This window comes from Heterodontus francisci, chromosome 10 (genome assembly GCF_036365525.1).
Source record: "Heterodontus francisci isolate sHetFra1 chromosome 10, sHetFra1.hap1, whole genome shotgun sequence".
Lineage (NCBI taxonomy): Eukaryota > Metazoa > Chordata > Chondrichthyes > Heterodontiformes > Heterodontidae > Heterodontus > Heterodontus francisci.
In genome coordinates this window covers 72,581,244-72,601,984 of record NC_090380.1, presented here as the reverse complement: position 1 = coordinate 72,601,984, position 20,741 = coordinate 72,581,244, and the positions used below count along the sequence as shown (strand labels likewise).

Here is a 20,741-nt window from a genome sequence, read left to right as displayed (position 1 = left end):
ATGACCATCTCCAACAAGAGAGAATCTAACCATCTCCCCTTGACATTCAATAGCATTATGATCGCTGAATCCCCCACTATCAACATCCTAGGGGTTACCATTGACCAGAAACTGAACTGGAGTAGCCATATAAATACCGTAGCTACAAAAGAAGGTCAGAGGCTAGGAATCCTGCGGCGGGTAATTCACCTCCTAACTCCCCAAAGCCTGTCCACCATCTACAAGGCACAAGTCAGGGGTGTGATGGAATATTCTCCATTTGTCTGGATGGGTGCAGCTCCAACAACACTCAAAAAGCTCAACACCATCCAGGACAAAGCACATCGCTTGATTGGCACCCCATCCACAAACATTCACTCACTCCACCAACACACAGTGGCAGCAGTGTGTACCATCTACAAGATGCACTGCAGCAACGCACCAAGACTCCTTCGACAGCACCTTCCAAACCTGCGACCTCTACCAACTAGAAGGTCAAGGGCAGCAAATGCATGGGGACACCGCCACCTGCAAGTTCCCCTCCAAGTCACACACCATCCTGTCTTGGAACTATATTGGCATTGCTTCGCTGTCGCTGGGTCAAAGTCCTGGAAGTCCCTTCCTAACAGCACTGTTGGTGTACCTACCTCACATGGACTGCAGCGGTTCAAGAAGGCAGCTCACCACCACCTCCTCAAGGGCAATTAGGGATGGACAATAAATGCTGGTCTAGCCAACGATGCCCACATCCTATGAATGAATAAAAAAAAAGTGTGTAAACAATAGTGAGCGCTGCTAGCCTCACCATTATTTTCACAACCAAATCAGGGCTATTCTAATTACGGAGGTGAAGACTTTGACCTGGAGACTCAAATTCTACTGCAGCTCCTGGGTTCCAGCTCTGCTATGATCGACAGGAATCAAAGATCACAGCCCTTTGTCCAAATTGCACAATTTGAATGGCAAGAGGAAGACATTGTTGTATTCAAACCCTAAACTTAACAAGCTATCACTGGCGAAGTATCAGAAAATTTAAATTGCCCAGGAACACACCCTTTAAGTAAATTGCAAGAGTTATGGTACTCTTCACTTTTCCCACACTTTTTTTCATCTTACTGAATTATGTATTTCCTGTAGCTGAGAACAAAGGCAGGCAACCTGTTCCCAGGCCTCCCCTATGCTGCTCCTGGATAGGCACCAGAAATCACAGGAATTTATCAACTGGTCATGTTCATTTCACTTGGTCTCCATAATGCCCAGGATCAGGAACTGAGCAAATTAGAAAAGGACAGGAACCAAGTAGAGAGAGAACAGGAATAACATTCTAAGGCCATCACATTCTGATACTTCACCAGATTGTCCATTAATTTAAAACCTATGTTGTATCCCTCCTTTGTCTTATACGGTTATGATTCTAAATCACCTATGAAATATAGGAAAGGACATTTTGCCTCAAGAATAACTGGCAGCATATAGCTTCGCTTAGTACTGACCCCTCCTCCCAGGCAAATGAATTTAATTTGTCACTGTTCACCAAACTAGTCCCATAGTTCACATTTGCTCCTCTTGTTTCAAGCCCAGCAAGAGTTATTTGATTTTTAGGACCAACAATATCTCAGAGATAATGTTTCAAGTTGTTCATCCTTCAAACAGTTTTGATAAAGTACCATCTTTTATCCTTTACAGATCCTTATAAGTGCAGTTACACTGTAGCTACCATCCGACACTAGTTGCAGTAGTTTAGATTCCAGCCAAGTAAAAGTTTGTTTACATTTGCTGGCTCTCATTTATTTTCTCAGGATTGAAATGTGTGCATATCTGGATACAGGCAAAACAGAGCCCTCTCCCAACAGTTAAAAACATAAGGGTCTAGAGGGGAAAATTCATACATTCCAAATATTTAAATTAAGATTAGGTGAGTTTACAATCAGAGTACATCTTAAAAGGTTTGACAAAAAACCCACTACATGGAGTCAGTTTGGGCCCAAAGTCAGTTTTACATGCAGTTTAGCATTGGCACAAAGCCAAAATCACTTCTGAGCAATGCTAAACTTGCAGTATAAAACAGTGATTCCTTTTTGTCAAAATTGAAATATAAACACTTATTTACCAGAGGTTTGCCACTGGCGTCAAGCTGGTCCTTCATTCTGCGCAACAGAAGGCTTTTGGTGATAATATTAAGGCGTTCACCACCCTTCTTTGTACCATTATCCACTTGATTCTTCCAAAGCTTGAACTCATCGAATGGGGAACAGTGAAGGAACCTGAACAAGGTCAGAAAGCAGAGCTACGAGAATTTAGAATCAGCCCTAGCTCTACAGTTAACAACTATAATTAATTAATCTCAACTTCGTAACTTGGGAATAATATCTAAAATAATTTAGGTGTTTTTTTTTTAAAAAGGTGAACAAGATCAAGAATATGAAAATAATTGTTAGGATACATTTTTAAATACTCTAGTCATTTAGAGAATCATACAGTTAAAAACAGTAGTGTCTGAAGAACACAATTTAATAACGAAGTTTAACCCAGGGTGCTCTGGTCTGTCTTCTTACTTGAGCAAAGAGTACATATCCAGAAGGTTGTTTTGAATGGGTGTTCCTGTGACTGCCCAGTGTGCTCTAGCGTGGAGTTTACACACTGCCATTGACGTTTGTACTTGGGGGTTTTTAACGTTGTGAGCTTCATCCAGGATGATCCGAGTCCATGCTATCTTCAGCAGAGGAGAATGTAAAGACTTTGCCTCAGTCAAAGCCTGAAAACAGTAGGTGAACAAAAAGTACGTGTGCAGTTTTCATCGTGGTTGGATTGAAAAGATGAAATACCCTACTTACTCTCACCTTAATTGTATTAACAAATTTTCTGATATGGAAACAAAAACATAAGTTCACAGTCCCTGTTGGAAGCACAGAAATTGCAACTAGCCAATCAGAAAGCACACTGATAAACTACTTGACCCACCCAATCCAAAGAAAGTGAAGTGCGCTATCTCACTGTCATTCCGATTTGGTGATCAGGTGGGTGACCATTCCAACAAGTAGTAATTGTTTGGGTACGCAAAAGCAGCAGCGTACCCAAGAAAATGCCAAGACATTACATACTACTCAAATCTACAAATGGGATCACTAACATGACTGTGCAAAATGCTCAACTTACATTCACCTCCTCCTGTCCATTTTCCTTTTTCACTGGGATCTCTTTTGCAACAAGGCTATATGTCGTCACAACAACATCAAATTCTGATAGCCTGAAAGAAAATGATTTAATACCTTGGATCGTGATAAACAGAAATGTTACTGAGTAGTATTTTTAGTTGGTTAAATTCCTATTCCTGGTTGCAGCTGCTCATCAATGTCAACTATCTCCAGCTATATGAGACATTCCTTCCTGTTCATTAGGACCTCTGCTATACGATGTCCTCTGACTGATGGGGCAGACAAATGCCCTGGTGCCAGTCCACTTCAAACGCTACTACCAAACTGGTTTCTGAATTGCTTACTAATTTTTTTGCTCTAAGGAAGGGAATGAGGGCTGGTGGTGGTCATGGTGGTGGCAGAAACTTGGCTTTGCTTAATGCCTTCCTCAAATAGCATCCAAGAGCAGAAACTCCACAGTTGCTGCGAAGTATAACCTACATTATACTATTGCATGATGTGACTGAATAGATTGAAATGTGCAGCCTAAGCTGTCTGGCCAGCCCCTAGTTTACAAATTTAATTTTAAGATAATGTTAATTGAACCATACTACAAAATTAGTGATCATTAGGTGGTTAAATTTGCATATCAATCTAGACAGATCGATCAGCAACTATATTTATATACATAATTATAGCAACTCTAATTAAATAAATGAACAAACTTCACATTATAGAAATCTTTCTATATATTGCATTAAATGTTGAGTTGCATATCATATTGAATATAGACTGGTGAGTATAGTATTTTATATTCAAAGCTGCAAATGCTGTATTTGCAGAGTAGGAACACCATAGAGCACCAGGTACTCACACCTTTGCTGATTGCTCTCTCTTTGGCCCATGGTACATGTATATAGTCAGTTTCCTTGCACAGACATGCCGCTCAATTTCCATCTTCCAATGGTGGATTAGGGATGCTGGACAAATGATAAGTGTCCCAAAGGAGATCACAAAAGTGCTATCTGTTGAAAAGAGGCCATTGGAATGTATTAAAATTGGAATGTTATGACCAGATAGCAGTAAGAGAAACAAATATCGGTTTTGCTAGATATCACACCAGCACCAAGCTGCAATGGGCAAAACGTCACTCTACATTTCTACCATTACTTGTCATGGAAACCTTCTGGACAATCTGTAGACTAGCAGAACAATATAGTCCCTAACATTAGCATTTTGGTAAATGGTGGATAAACAACTTTCAACTATTGTATTTAGTCAAATAAGAACACAAAATGCAACCCATCACAAATTATTTTGGCGGTATTTTATTTGACCAAAATTTTACAGAACATGCATGCAAGTTGAAAATTACACCTTTTAATAATTTTATTTGTAAATTGCAAATGCAGGAAAATGAATTGTCTTTTAAATCACTTTACTTCCCTATATAAATGGACTGTAAAAGCTTCTACAGGTATGTAAAAAGGAAACGTTTGGTTAAGACAAATGTGGGTCCATTACAGGCAGAATCAGGAGAATTTATAATGGGGAATAGAGAAATGGCAGCGAAGCTAAATGATTACTTTGCCTTCACTGAGGAAGATACAAGAAATCTCCCAGAATTAAAGATCCCAGGGGATAGGGTGAAATGAGGAATTGAAGGAAATTAGTATTAGTAAGAAGGTTGTATTGGAGAAATTAATGGACTGAAGGTTGATAAGTCCCCAGGACCTAATATTCTACATCCAAGAGTGTTGAAAGAGGTAGCTATGGAGATAGTGGATGCATTGGTGATCATCATCCAAAATTCTATAGATTCTGGAGTGGTTCCTGCAGGTTGGAAGGTCGCAAATGTCAACCCACTATTTAAGAAGGGAGGGAGAGAGAAAACAGGGAACTACTGATCTGTTGCCTTACATCAGTCATTGGGAAAATGCTGGAATCTATTCTAAAAGATGTGATAAATGAACACTTGGATAATAATGATCTGATTGGGCATAGTCAACATGGATTTATGAATGGGAAATCATGTTCGACGAACCTGTTGGGAGTTTTTTTTAGGATGTTACTAACAGAATTGATAAAAGGGAGTCGGTGGACGTGGTATACTTGGATTTTCAGAAGGCTTTTGATAAAGTCCCCCACAGGAAGATGTTGAGCAAAATTAAAGCACATGGGATAGGAAGTAATATACTGGCATGGATTAAGGATTGGTCAACAGGCAGAAAGCAGAGAGTAGGAATAAACGGGTCATTCTCGCGTTGGCAGGCTGTGATTAGTGAGGTACCGCAGAGATCAATGCTTGGGCCCCAGCTGTTCACAATATATAACAATGATTTGGATGTGGGGACCAAATGTAATATTTCCTAGCTCGCAGCTGACACAAAACTAGGTGGGAATGTGTGTTGTGAGGAAGATGCAAAGCAGCTTCAAGGGGATTTGGAAAGACTTAGGAGAGTGGGCAAGAACGTGGCAGATGGACTATAATGTGGAAAAATGTGAGATTATCCATTTTGGTAGTAGGAACAGATGTGCAGAGTATTTCTTAAATGGTTTTGAGGCCAAAACATTGTATATTTTCAAGGAGTTAGATATAGCTCTTGGGTCTGAAAGGATCAAAGGGTATGGGGCAAAAGCGGGAACAGGTTACTGAGGTGGATGATCAGCCATGATCATAATGAATGGCGGAGCAGGCTCGAAGGGTCGAATGGCCTACTCCTGCTCCTATTTTCTATGTTTCTATGTAAGCGATTAGCAAGTGTAGATGTGCAAGGGGACCTGGGTGTCCTTGTCAATAAGTCACTGAAAGCTAACATGCAGGTGTAGCAAGCAATTAGGAAGGCTAATGGTATGTTTGCCTTTAGCGCAAGAGGATTTGAGTACAGGAGTAGTGAAGTCTTGCTTCAATTGTATAGAACCTTGGTTAGACTGCACTTGGAGAACTGTGTGCAGTTTTGGTCCCTTACCTTAGGAAGAATATTATTGCCATAGAGGGAGTGAAACGAAGATTCAGCAGACTTGTTCCTGGGATGGCAGACTGTCCTATGAAGAGAGATTGGGGAAACTGGGCCTGTATTCTCTAGCGTTTTGAAGAATGAGATGTGATCTCATTGGACCTACAAAATACTTAAAGTGATAGACAGGGTAGATGCAGCTAAGATGTTTCCCCTGGTTGGGGAGTCTAGAACCAGGGGACACAATTTCAAAATAAGGGGGAAGCCACGTAGGACAGAGATGAGGAGAAATTTCTTTACTCGGGGGTTGTGAATCTTTGGAATTCTCTACCCCAGAGGGCTGTGGAAGCTCAGTCATTAAGTATATTTAAAGCAGAGATTGACAGATTTCCAAATACCAATGACATAAGGGAATATGGGGATAGTATGGGTAAAAGGCATTGAAGTGGATGGTCAGCCATGATCATAAGGAATGTTGGAGCAGGCTTGATGGGCTGAATGGCCTACTCCTGCTCCTATGTTCCGATGTCCTAATATCATCAGCTTTCTAAGAAATTCTAACAAACAAAATATACAGCTAAACCACTTCAGTAAAGCCACGTTGTGGTTCGTGGTTTAAGCTGACCACAATGCTTGAGTTTTTTTCCATTCTTGAGCAATAGCAAGTGTTGAAAGAAACGTGGTTACAAAAGGTAACATTTTAGATGCAGCTAAAGCAATGGGATGGTTTAACCAGACCAATTTAACCCCAATTAATGTTTTAACTAAAAATACAAACAGAAAATTGTTTTATGTAATTTCCCAAATAAAAAATCTTGTTCAAATTACAGCTTTCATCAAGCAGCTATTAAACAGCTACCAGTATTTAGCTTTTATTTTTAATTGCCTACATACAGATTATAATTAGGGCCCTACCAAATTCACTGTCAAATTTCACAGTCACAGTGTTTTAAGAATTGTGAATTTCATTTCACATATTTTAAATCATAAATTTCATATTGTTACTACAAACCATGAAAATGATCTGTTTAAAATAAAGACAGGGATGTTTTTGGTTTCGAATGGCACTTATTGTATACTCCAAACTATTGTAAAAAGCTGACTATAAACAGATGATTCAGTGATTGAAAGTGAACACGCAGCAACCTGCAACTGTCTCTTTCTTCATTCCCTGTCTCTGCACTGTGAACATCTGTCCGCATTTAGACACGGCTCTTTCTGCGTCCACAGAGTTTGTTGGAATTGTCAGGCAGCGCTGTGCTAGCCTTGCAAGGTGGGGGATTCTGCACTCCACACAGAGTTCCAAAGCTGCAGCGTGAGTAAAATGCAATCTGTTTCTTTTGCAATGCTTTTAATGAATCCTCCAGCCTACAGTTCTTGTCAAAGCCAGGAACAGCATCAAACGGGTTTAAATCCACCATCAACAGGTGCATTTTGTGCAGGGTCAAAGATATGCACAGCTTTCAGGGATGCCACAGAAGCTTGTTGAAACCCAAGCCACTTTTTCTTCACCGCTTGACTCTTCCCCATGGCAGTAATATTGTTTGAGCTTCTTTGCCATGCAAGGAAACACCTGTTGAGCACAATTCAGCGTCAGAGTGTTGTTCGTTTAACTGTGCTTCATCCATGAACAGTGCATTTATTGAAAGCTTCGTGGATTGTGAAGGGTCAAGATTCAAACCAAGTGACAAATCCATCAGTCGTACAGCATGCTTGGCAACAACTGAATGTCCTCATTAAGCTGAGCATCGTTTATAATGTCTGTTAAAACCTGTGTTTTCTGTGTCAGTGTGAATTCTTCTGAGACAAAGTCTTAGTAGTATTTCAGGTGAGCTGCATGCTACTGTACTGTTGAAATCTGCACCGTACTTTGAAATGGTTTTGATGAGCGATTGGGAAACTGTGATGTAATTAACAACTTCTAAGTAGATGCAGTCTGCGAGCACTGTTGTTAGCTTTCTGGACTGTACATCTTCAGCCTTACTAGACATAAAATAAAACAAAACATACAGCACATAGTTGTCTTGCTCATTGTTGGACTCATCATAAATAATTGCAAAAGACTCACGTGTTAATCTGAGACTTCATCTCCTCACAATGTGAAGCAAAACCTTTGGTAGGTAGTCCTGTCATAGGTAATTTGCATTTGGCAAGCAACCACCATTTTGCAAATTACATTGTTGCCTTTTTTTTTGCATGTGCGTTTTCCAGCAGTGTGATGTCAGATGTTCTCTTTCTGTTGCAACAACTTTCGGACTTTAAATGGCGCTGAACCATTGCCCTCCATGCGTGATCCAACGAAACATGTAGCTTGTACAGAACAATATTCGACCATCAGACTGCAGAATTTAGCCTCCAGATTCTTTCACTCAATATGCTGTAGTAACAGTTGTGGCCATTTTTTATTTGCTCATTAAGCACACTCACTTGTCTGCTAACACTGGAGACTGCTTCTCTCAAAACTGCACTGGAAGACCTCCCTCATCTACCAATCAGCGAGGTGAGCCTTGTGTCAATCAGGAAAATGCACCAAGTTTGCAAAATGGTCAATTTCACAGAGGACCTGAGATTTCACAGTGCACAAGGCATTTTTAATAGTTGTGAATTTGGTACGGCATTTATTATAATAGAGGACAAACTCATTTCACTGAACAGAATTATTCATGTAGTTAAAACAAAATAACTACAACCACTAGTCTCCCTGAGAGAGATGTGGTCTTTCTGTTTCAGGTTTCTGAGAAAGTTACATGCTTACATCTGGTCAATATAAACAGACAGACATTCAGTTATAAAGTGAAGAACAGTTTTACATTTTTAATTTTCAGAATTGCTTTCCCCCCCCCCCTCCCCGTATTATTTTCAGTATTACAAGCTTAATTTTAATAACCAATTTGGAGTTTGGAGTCATAGATTTGTTTTTGTTCTCACTAGTGAGAGTTGTCACTTTAATTACCTGAACAATGGACAGGATGGTAAAATCATTTATGAAACAACCAAAATATGTGCACAAGAATCTTGCATTCATATAGTACCTTATTAATACATCAGGATCTCCCAAAGCACTTCACAATCAATAAATTACCTTTACAGAAAGACAATCTCTTGTTATACAGGTACATTAACACACATCAAGGTCCTACTGTAGCAAGCGTGTTGGCCAGGACAATAATGCCATAGGGTCTTTTACTTTCCGGTAATCAGGCACACAGATTGTCAGTTTAATATTTCATCAGCAGCTCCTACAGTGCAGCACTCCCTCAGTAATGTGGCAGTCTAGATTAAGTTCTCAAATTCTGGTGTGGGGCTTAAACCCACAGCCTCCTGACTCAAAGGCGTGGGTGATATCATCAAGTCAAGTATCAACTTGCTTCAATCAGTAGCACTCTCACTTTGGTCAGGAGCCCCAGCCCAGAATTCAAGTCAGCAAAAACAAAAAGCCATGGTTTCTGCTCTCAGGGTTAACCAACCCATGGTATTCCAAAGTACATTTTTTTATTCTGTTACTGAAATCACTGTAACTAAGGCCATTTCATACCAGTTTTTGAGATCCATTCCTCTGGCTTTTTCTCTTTTTCCTTCTTCCCTTTGCACCGCTGTGCTAAGATGAGTGCAATCATTGTTAGAGTTTTCCCCAAACCCATGTCATCTGCTAAAAAAGGTATAAAATGCCAACATTTTAAATTTATGTATCTCCCTATTATTCCCAATTAGATTGTTACTAAAGATGGACATTCAATCCATATCCAGACAACTTTCATTTGACACAAGAGACAATTAGATACAGACATTCTGAGTATCATCACCTCCTCCTTTCACGATTAGTGGGTCAAAAAGCCATCATCAGTTGTGATTCCCTGACTTCTTCTATATTAACTCAAATTAAAAGTTCCTCTTAGCAATATATATTGACTGATAGCTAACGAACATCTAATCATAACAGGAAAATCAAATAGCATGTAAATACAGGATTTAAAACTCTAATTCCATGAGATTCTACAGATGGCACTAACGTCTGGATCAAGAGACTGAGTATGAGATATTATTGGTAAGCAATTCAACATTCTTTTGTTCACAAATTTAATACAGGTTTATCCATTAACCTAAACGGTCCAACAACTCCACTAAAATATAGAGAAACATTATACAAACATGATGAGCTTGCATCTTACTTGCTTCTAAGAGGAAGTGAGGGCAACCTTGTTCTGCATTTGAAACATTTAAAATACCCCTCAATTGATAGAAGCCTAAACTTAAGTTATCTAATTTAAACATATTTTATAATACCCTTTATAGCTCTATTTTGTATAATCTTAAGAACAGTACATTAGTAGACAGATATCATACTTTATCACAGATGCAAAACAATCTTAAAATGCTAACTGCTTCTCAGTTGCAACCTGAAAGTGATTTTTGTTGAAATGTGGCCAAAACATTCCAATCTGCAAAGTTATTAACCAGACAACTAAACAAAGTAATCCTAGACAGTGCATATTTATTTAGGCTTAGTGGCTTTATAGGTACATGCCAACTTAACATAGATCCACCTCAACAGTAAAAATATTTTGTACATTATGTGATATAATGCTCTTGTCATTATGAAACAGAGTATCATTTGAGTTGCCATAAGCAATGCCAAGGGAAAGCTACTATTTTGTATTGATTGTATTAAGCTTTTGCCTTCTACTATCCTTTATGCAAATTATACTCTTCAGTCTCTTTGTTCTTGCATGCCGAGGCCATCTTTTACAACACTCCTCAAAGAACTTCCTTACCTAGTATGCCACCTGATGGTTTTTGATTCTCCCGCCAAAGTAACCATGCCAATGCTTGTTTCTGATGAATTAGCAGTGGGACCTGTAAAAATAACAGATTCAATGCAAAAATGTTCAACGTTTTATGCATCAATTATCTTTTTCAGCTTTGTTTAGAAAATATAGAATGAGTCAGAATAAACACAGATCACTGTAACCATATTAAACTATCATAACCATAGGAACGCATTGTGTCTCACTTCCTCCTCCTGCGTTTGAAAGGAAGTTATGACCATCATAATGTAAAATAACAACTGTTAATGGGATTGATAGCAAAGAAACATTAGGGGCTGAATGTTAGCCCCTTGATGTCGTGGGTTGCTGCGGAGGGGCTGTAAAATTCTGCGGGGAGAAGCCTGCCTCGACCCCCAAAGTCAAGAGGGACCCACCGCATATTACCAGCAGCGTGGGAACCTCAGTGCAGCCCTTTGCCACTTGGCAGCGGCACCCCAATTAACATTTGTAAAGATCTACTTATCTCTCCTGATTATGCATCCCACTGCCTCTTGCTCCACACTTCCGCATTTTACGCTTAATGGGCAGCAGTCACATGCCGCCCTATTCACAGACATAAAAGCCGACGGGACATCAGAAGCAGGACTACTGGACAGTGAAAGTAAGTCCAGATATACAGGGGTCTGAACTCTGTATATTTAAAGGGAGGAGGGAGGGGAGGATTACAGGGCTCTCAGCTCTGCATACTGGAAGGGAGGTGCGAGGCGGTCTGAGATTACTGGAGGGAAAGCTCTCTGCAGGCATGAAGGGAGGTACTGTGCAACCTCCCTCCGTAAATGGCGTACGTTCTGCGTTTGTGTGTGAAGGAACAATGGCACTCTAGTCACCCTGTGTGTGGAGAGGGTGCCAGAAAGGGTAGGAACGTTAAGGTTTTATGGATGGTGGGGGCAATCTATGCAGGTGGTAGGATCTTTGTGGTCATGCTGTGCCAGTGTTAGTCAAGATGGGCAATGCCATGCCACGCCACACAGTTGATCCATGAAAGCACCCGATGTACCCGTCAACACCAATCCCTGCCCTGTTAGGAAACTTTGAATAAGTGGATACAACTTTATCACATGGAAATGGGTATGGCTCATCCTAGATTGTGTGATCTGCTTCTCCTCAGGATCCATATGCGCCGGAGGCAACATCAACAGGCAGGTGCGGTCCACGTAGAGGCCCCCGGGCGTGAGCATGAGCCCCCAAGGGGAGCTCGCCATTCAAATCGCTGCAAATCTACAGGCTCCGAACAACATGCTATCGGATGTCAGAGCACCAGTGTCAGAGGTGAATCCGCATGTAGAGAAGGTGGTGACACGTCTCTGTGCCCTGCTCCACGATGACCTGCAGGCCATGGGCTTCAGTGGACTTCCTATTCCTGTGGTCTTGCCTGTGGCAGCGGCTCTTAAGCTTGATGCCTCTGCAGCATTTCAGGGGCCCACCGGAGATCTTTGTGGAGTCACAGTCAGCAGTGCACCGCTGCATCAGGGAGGTCACCGATGGACTGCACCAGAGGGCCAGTGAGTATGTCTGCTTCAGGACAGTCTCTCACAGCCAGGCCCAGAGGGCCATCGGTCTCGGCACCATTGCCGGAGAACCACTGGCCTCAGAGTTCATAGACTGCACCCATGTGGCCATCAGGCTTCCCGTCAGGAAACCATCTGCAGACGTTACCATTAAAGGAATCTCCTCAATCTAGGTAAAGCTGGTATGTGACCACTGGAGATGCTTCATGCAAATCTGTGCCTGCTTCTCCGGCAGCTGCCATGACACCTGGGTCCTGCGCTAGTCCCAGCTGCCACTGCTATTCACTGAAATGGCTCAGATGGAGGGGTGACTTCTTGCAGACATGGCTCCTTGCAGACATGGCTCCTGACACGAATTGTGAGACCCCATTACTGCTGCAGAGGAGATACAACGCCAGCTGCTGAGTTACAAGAGCCACTAGTGAGCAGGCGATCGGCATGCTGAAAACACGCTTCCAACACCTGGATAGATAGGGTGGCCCTGTACTACAGGCTGAAAAAGGCCATCTCCTTTCTTTGCTGCTCGCTGTGCTCTGCACAACTAAGCACCCAATAGGGAGAAGGCCTGGCATGATGAGGAGAGATGTCAACAGGATTCCTCCTCGGACTATGAGGACCTACAACAGAAAAGGTGCATGGGAGGGCAGATGCCACCTGAAAGTTAACTCTGCTTCTTTCTCCACAAATGCTGCCAGACCTGCTGAGTTTCTCCAGAACGTTCTGCTTTGCTGCCAGATTGACAGCAGCCCCGCTCTTCCACAGCGAGGAAAGTATTTCTTTGGCAGCTGTCAGGAAGCAGGTGCTGGAGGACCTAAAATAGGGCCCCAGCACCTGCTACACAGCTGACAAAAGGTCCCTCACTGCGCCGAATGTCCTGTCTCTCCCCACGTAATATGTGGGGGGGGGGGCAGTGCGTCACATTGATGCTAATGAGCCTCCGTGCGTAATATCGCAGAGGCTCTGTGGCGGGCCGCTAAAGAGCGGTGCGCTAATAAAATTCAGCCCTAGGAAAAAGACAGATCATCGTTGAATATTAAGAAAAATGAAGTAAGCTAAATACCAGGTAAAAGTTTAAAAGGAACATGGTAAGCAACTTTAGTAACTAGTGCTTCTCAATTCAATCTGCTTAGGCACTGTGCCTTTACCATAAATTCTAGCCACAGCTGATGAACATTTGGGAATTAGATCCATTTGTCAAAGATGGGATTTTGGTTTAATGTATATGATGCTACAGATATAAGGGCAAGTTCAGTTTACAATGAGATAACTCCCAGAGACACAGAAGGCATCTAGAATGTTAATGAGGATGTTTAATAACTTTGCAAATTGTGCCAGCTTTCAAATAAAAGGAAGTTGTTTAGCACATCCCATAGCAATCCATACCCTAGGGTTAGAATTTCAGGGGAGGCTTAGAAGGACATGCAATACAGGTGACAGGAGTTTTCACAACAATGAGAAATGGGGGTGGTTGGGAACATTCTAGGTGACTTTAGTTTTGCAACAAGTATTGGTCTGCTGTTCTGCCAGAGTTGAGGGAGTGAGTCATCTTTCTCTAAACTTTATAGGAAAAAAAAAAATCAGTCAAGGGCAGTCAGACACACTGATCTGGCCCTCTAGCAAGAACAGCCTGCAAAAAAAGTTAATGCCAGCTACTCCAGGGACTGCTCCCGTGCGTCAAGGATTGGAATTTTTCGGCCATACTTCCAGAAAAATTGCTTGGAGATAAACAACATTAATATGTGTTTAGGACAGAAGATTGCTCAAGACTTCCCCAGCAAGCCCAGTATGGACTGGCCATTCACAGGCAGCGAGAGATGATTTAAATGTAGAATTGGTAGTTGTATTTGTACAGATGCCAAATAAACAGTCAATTTGTTAGCAATGTCTGGCCAATCAAGAAGACATATAGCATCTTGGTGTTGAGAAATTCATTTGATCTCTGTAGGTTAGGGGTGAGATGCTTTTTAAAACAAAAATCAGGACACACAGACACCACAAAGTCTTTTAGGCAGCAACAGGAAGATGCGCTTTATCATGGTCAAGACAGTTTATGTTTTTACATTAAGGGCTCACTAAAGTTGGCTACTGTACACCTGTTCTTCATTTGTGCAATGTTATGGGAGCACTAGTTGAAATAATTAGTGTGAAGAATGTCATGTGGCACAATTTACATTTAATTTAACATGGAATACAGCAGCAGAATCGAAACAATACCTTACCTAGTGTCAAGTCAGTCTGCTTTCAGAGACATTGAGAGGAGTATATAAGAATAAGATACAGCGATCTACTCCAAATAACAAAGGAGTTTACTTTTTCTTTTACATCTGCTGGCCAATAGAGAGGAGTGGCAGTCAACCACCATAAAGAGCAACTGGAAACCAGACCACTTAAAAGCAGCTCCTAACATCACTGAACCTGAGCTTACAGCAGTGACTTTATCCTATATATGAAGCAAGTCACATATTTGTTATTTGACGGTTCAAGAACTGGAAAGAATAGATCCATCAGACAACAAAATTGTATTCTGTTCATTTATGTATTCTATGAAAAATAAATTAGTTTGCTGGATTACAATCAGCCTCATCACACTAATGTGCTCTTCCATTGATCTTCCAAAAAGGGAGGGTGACACACTGCAGTGTGTGAAAGATCACAATATCCAGTACTGGCAACAAAGGACTTGACTTACTGTTAGGATCCCTGGGTTATGCTATAATTTAACAAAATCACAGAATCAGAATTGTTATGGCACAAAGGAGGCCATTTGGCCCATCACTTCTGCGTCGGCTCTCCGAAAGAACAGTTTACCTGGTGCCACTCCCTGGCCTCCTCCCCATAGCCCTGCACATTCCTTTTTCTCATAACAATCCTAGTCCCTCTTCAATACCTTGATTGAACCTGCCTCCACCACACTGTCAGGTAGTGCATTCCAGATCCTAACCACTCGCTGCATGAAAAAGTTTTTCCTCAGGTCTCCATTGCTTCTTTTGCCAATTACCTTAAATCTGTGCCCTCTTGTTCTCAATGTCGCCACCAATGGGAACAGTTTTTCCCTATCCACCCTGTCCAGACCCCTCATGATTTTGAATACCTCTATCAAATCTCCTCTCAACCTCCTCTTCTCCAAAGAAAACTTCTCCAAACTATCCAAGTAACTGAAGTTCCGCATCCCTGGAACCATTCTCATGAACCTTTTCTCCACTCTCTCCAATGCCTTCACATCTTTTCCAAAATTTGTTGCCCAGAACAGGATACAATACTTCAGTTGAGGCCAAACTAGTGTTCTATACAAATTTCACACTACATCCTTGCTTTGTACTCTATGCCCCTATTATTGAAGACTAGGATGCTCTATTAACTGCACTCTCAACCTGTCCTTCCACCTTCAATGATTTATGTACATATACACCCAGGTCCCTCTGCTCCTGCACCCCCTTTAGATTGCATCCTTTATTTTGTTTTGTCTCCCTACATTCTTCACACTTCTCTGCATTAAATTTCTTTTTTTTATTCTTTTGTGGGATGTGGGCATCATAGCATTTATTGCCCATCCCTAATTGCCCCAGACAACTGAGTGAGTGGCTTGTTAGGCCATTTCAAAGGGCATTTAAGAGTCCACAACATTGTTGTGGGCCTGGTGTCACATGTAGGCCAGAGCAGGTAAGGATGGCTGATTTCCTTCCCTAAAGGACATTAGTAAACCAGATGGGTTTTTACAACAATCAACAATGGTTTCATGGTCACCATTAGACAAGCTTTACAATTTCAGATTTTTTTACTAATTGAATTCAAATTTCGCCATCATCCCTGGTGGGATTCGAACACATGTCCCCAAAGCACTAGCCTGGATCTCTGAATTACTTGCCCAGTGACATTACCTACTACGCCACCGCCTCCCCTCTGCCACTCGTCTGCCCATTCCACCAACCCATCTATGTCCTTTTGAAGTTCTACTCTATTCTCCTGACAGTTCACAATGTTTCCAAGTTTTGTATCATTAGCAAATTTTGAAATTAGATTCTGTACACCAAGGTCGAGGTCCTGAATATCTATCAGGAGTAATGATGCTCTCCACATTGCACAGTTTGTGACTATCTACTTATGGACATAACTAGTGATGTGAAGACAGGAGCAAATCTACTGCAGACCTATGAATTTGTAATACTGACTTTACCACTTTATAAACATATTTTATAATTAGTACTTCAAAATAGTCCTTCACTGCATTTGCAGTTTAAACAAAAGCAAGAGATAGAATTCAAAGTCCATCTGACTGTCATGGGAACTGATCGCATCATGGTCTGAGAAAATTTTGAAAAGCTTCCTAATGTTACTCCATAGGTGATGCAATTTGAAGGTCAATGGAGTCAGTATAGCACATTACTCAAAATAAACTTAGCAAAGAAAGATTTACTACAGCTCTTGACACGTTACCATGAAAATTATCCTCTTTGTATGCTGATTATTGAAATTCTTGAATAAAGGGAGTGTGTCAGGGTTGGGAGTTTCGCATAAAAAAAGATTTCTACCGTATTCTCAAAATAAAATCTTGAAATGGAACATTCACAATCTCTTTAGTAAAGCTCATTCTACAGAAAGTTAAGTGTGCAATACAACAGAGATGCCAATTTTTCATATTTAGTACAGACACAATGGATTTTTCAGTAAAATCCAACAGTCCAGAATTTCCAACTTGTCTTAAATCCAAATTTGGACAAATGGAATTTATTGAAAACTTTTGAGTCTTATTAAATAATGAAAATTGCCTGACACAGGTTGAGGTTTATAATAGTATGGGTTGACAGGAAGAAATGTAATTTTTTTTTGTAAAATCTGGTTATTTTACAGGATTGCAAAACTAGTGTTGCAAAGATTGATAAGAGGTAATAATTTTTTCTCTATACTTTCCATCAAGTATCAAGAAAGTCATTCCAAAAATTATATGGAAACGTTTTATAGCTCTACAATATTTGACATTGCAAAGCCTAAAGAAGAATTCTGCAGATATTACAGAAATTACATAAACTGCATAATCAGAAATCAGCAAAGAATTGAGAATTCTATTTACTTATACTGCATAACAAACAAACATTCCAGAAATGAGGCCTTGTTATGCAAAACTGCAGTAGGTGTGGCACATTTAGGATATTTTTTCATCTTCACACAATCCCCTTGAGCTGCAAGGTGGGCCTATTCAGACAACTCTACAACCCTAAACATCTGCACAGAAGAAATACATGCAGAAGGAGTATATGAATCCCTGCCTGAGAAATAACCTAACTCATCCCAACTGTGCCAAGCAGCTATAAAGGACTTAACGAAGTGGCTAAGAACATCAGTGTATTGCAAAAATATAGTATTCTTTCTTTAATCACCTCCAAATTGTAAAGATACAAGTTGGAAAATTATACAGAATAATATAACCTCATTTACTATAACCTCATTTACAATTACCTTGAGATAGGGTGGATCTTCAGCCTCATCAGATGTATTTGGGCAAGACTCCAGCGATTTGTGGAGATGCTCAATAGCCTCACTGGTCATGTTCTTGACAGTGAGGAGTCGATCCTCTGTCATCCGTCCTCCATAAAGGCGCTGCTGCTGAGAGTTTACTGAATCTGTGAAAAATAATTAATTCACAATTTGCAAAGAGATTTCCACTTCTTATGGGATTACAGGAAACAAGATGGGAAACCTAAAAACAAAATCCAAACTTGAAATCCCCATTGTTTGCATAAAGGACATTCAAATTCCAGTGTTCGTGTGGATTTTTGTATTTTAACATATTTTGTATTTTAACATATCGCAATGAATTAACAAACTCTTAAAAGTGCTGGTCACGCTTTTTAAGGAACTAATATATATATATATATATATATATCTCTTTGGCCTCCTTATCTCGAGAGACAATGGGAAAGCGCCTGCAGGAGGTCAGTGGTGTGTGCAGCAGCGCCTGGAGGAACTTAAGGAACTAATATATATAACAAGGAAAAGAGGCTTGCCTGTTTAGAATGATGAGATAATGTCTAACTAGAACAGTCCGAGGTTAAAGGTGCATCCTGTTATCATGTAAAGAGCAATGGTACTTCTTTTAAAACTTGCTGATGCGACATAAAGAAAGAAACTATGCATTAACCTCGAGTTGTGTACGTGCAGATTTGAAGAGTTACAAAACCTCCTGATATTTTAGGAATAAGCAACTACCCCTTTTTATATGTATAAAAAGACGTACTGAAATCCTGTTCGGGGAGTCAGTCTGACCAGGAACCGAGTGCGGTATCCTGAGCAGCCTACTCCCAAGCTTGCTCGAATAAAATACTGCTTTGCTTCTAACAATCAGTGTATTTGAGTTATTGATAAAGTAGTTAGATTCGACATTCGTCACCATCCCCCACCCTTAAAATTTACTACTTTTATGTTCCTCATAAAATAAGCCATTTTCTCAAACCCTATTTTAGTGGCAGTAAAATGGGGAAAGGTTGATCATCATTCCATTCAAAGACAACACTCAAAAGGACAAGATGGAACCATGTGACAAACAAATCAAACTTATCCCGACAGTACCAGGCAGAACAAAGGAAAGTTTATCTAACGTGCAGCATATTGAAGAAAATTGAAAATAGAATACTGCAACTGACCTGTGATTGCACCAGAGGGCATTTTTTGTTTAAAGCACTTGTACAATTTTTCAGTCAGGGGAAAAGATCAATTGACTTTGTATTTGAATACTGGATGGAGAATCTGGGGTTAGCAGTGCATTATACAGAGAGATACAGTAAAGGATGACAACATAAAATAGTTGCATTGAATATTTAACTCACATTGTTCTTTATACATAATAGCAAGGTGTTATAGAATAGGAACCTCGGATGACGAAAAGGTGGGGGGGGGGGTGGGGGAGAATAAAAAAAATGGCAAAGTTAAATATCAAAACACTCTCCACAGAACAGAAGTTCAATACTCGGAGGACAAGCTAAAGTTTCAATTTACTAGGAAGTTCAGGTTCTACAACATCAAAATAAACAGGGATCCATTAGAGCTGGGGGTGGGGGACGGTGGGTAGCAGTGAAAAGAAAGCAAAAATTGAGAAGATGATGGGTGCAGGGGTGGGAGGAATGAAAGGCACGGTTAAGAAGTTTCAAGGAGGTTTTCAGAAGCAAGAAAAAAAAAGAGCTGGAAAGTTAAAACGAGCTGGACAAGTGATTCCCAAGAACAGGAGCAGCCACTACTGGTGGAGTGGGTGATGAGGAGCAGAGGGTGCAAGGTGGGAAGAGAGCATAAAAGTAGGGTAGGTGAGGCCATGGAGTGATTTGAAAGCAAGGACCACATCCTGACACCTAAGCTGCTCATAGCTAGTTCATTGTGTAGCCCTTTCTTCCTATCAGTGTCAGATATGCATCTACTGTGAAACCTTATTATCTGCCATAATGGAGGAACAATCTGTGAACAACAGAACTTGACAAATAATTCCAGAGTATGACAATACTGCTACACTACAAATAACAAAAGCAACATTACATGTCTTTATTGAATAAAGACAAGATGAACTATAAATAAAAACTGTAGTGAATTCAATCCTTCACGAGGCAGCGTTTTGCAAAAATTCTTACAAGTAATTGGAAAAACAGAATTGGAGTCTGGACACTAGAGCTTCTGTTGCACTTGGAATAGATACTGTGCACTGCTACACAGCCTCTATCATTGGATTTTGCGATCAAATAGTACTGTTGCCTAGAGGACTCAGCCCTGCTTGCAACAGTCCAATTTATTAAGAGACTACCTTTGCAACTATATTAATTATAATTCTACATCTGCGCAGAGAGTTTATAACTACATGTGCTAGATCATTATCATTCTTCAGGAAGTCCAAGCACTTAGTGGCAATTTTTAATATCCAGCTGCCAAAAAAGTCTGTTTCAATTAAACTAATTTTAAGAAAAGCACAAAATGGCATCAGTAGCAGTAAAGAGGTTTCCAGTCCAGGCCATTCTAACTTAGTGTTGTCCAATGCATTATCCACTAGCCACATGTGGTAAATTGCATTTTGATTAGCAAATAAAAAATGCGTAACAAACACTGTTATTGGGCATGTGATCTCAATACTCATTTGTACAGCGTATGCATGTGTACTTTAACTTTTTCTGATTGCTATATGTGCTTTACTTGGTTGCTAAATTGTTGTGTAACACGGGTGAAAACACTGGAAGTCAGCACTGTTGCAAGGATAGGGGAACAATTATCATGGTCAGCTTGGCTAATTGGGATAAGCGCTCCACGTCAGCAGAAAAGGCAAGTCCAACCAACAACGAGCAGCTCTAGCAGGGCAAGGTATGGCAA

The 20,741-nt window shown here is 40.6% G+C and overlaps 1 protein-coding gene across 6 annotated transcripts in view; it reads right to left on the bottom strand.

The window, feature by feature from the left end:
- Positions 1-20,741, bottom strand: part of ttf2 (transcription termination factor, RNA polymerase II) — a 77,152-nt gene that overhangs the window by 39,589 nt on the left and 16,822 nt on the right. For 5 of the 6 annotated variants that reach the window (XR_010975837.1, XM_068040732.1, XM_068040730.1 and 2 more), the window contains 7 exons: positions 17,859-18,022; positions 10,843-10,924; positions 9,606-9,719; positions 3,988-4,138; positions 3,136-3,226; positions 2,535-2,734; positions 2,090-2,243 (listed from right to left, as the gene is read on the bottom strand). Coding sequence is in view for 5 of the 6 variants with exons in the window: in XM_068040732.1 (XP_067896833.1) it covers positions 2,090-2,243; positions 2,535-2,734; positions 3,136-3,226; positions 3,988-4,138; positions 9,606-9,719; positions 10,843-10,924; positions 17,859-18,022 (956 nt within the window). In the remaining variant the exon portion in view is untranslated. The remainder of the gene's footprint in view (positions 1-2,089; positions 2,244-2,534; positions 2,735-3,135; positions 3,227-3,987; positions 4,139-9,605; positions 9,720-10,842; positions 10,925-17,858; positions 18,023-20,741) is intronic. The other variant, XM_068040731.1, reaches the window with a different exon arrangement.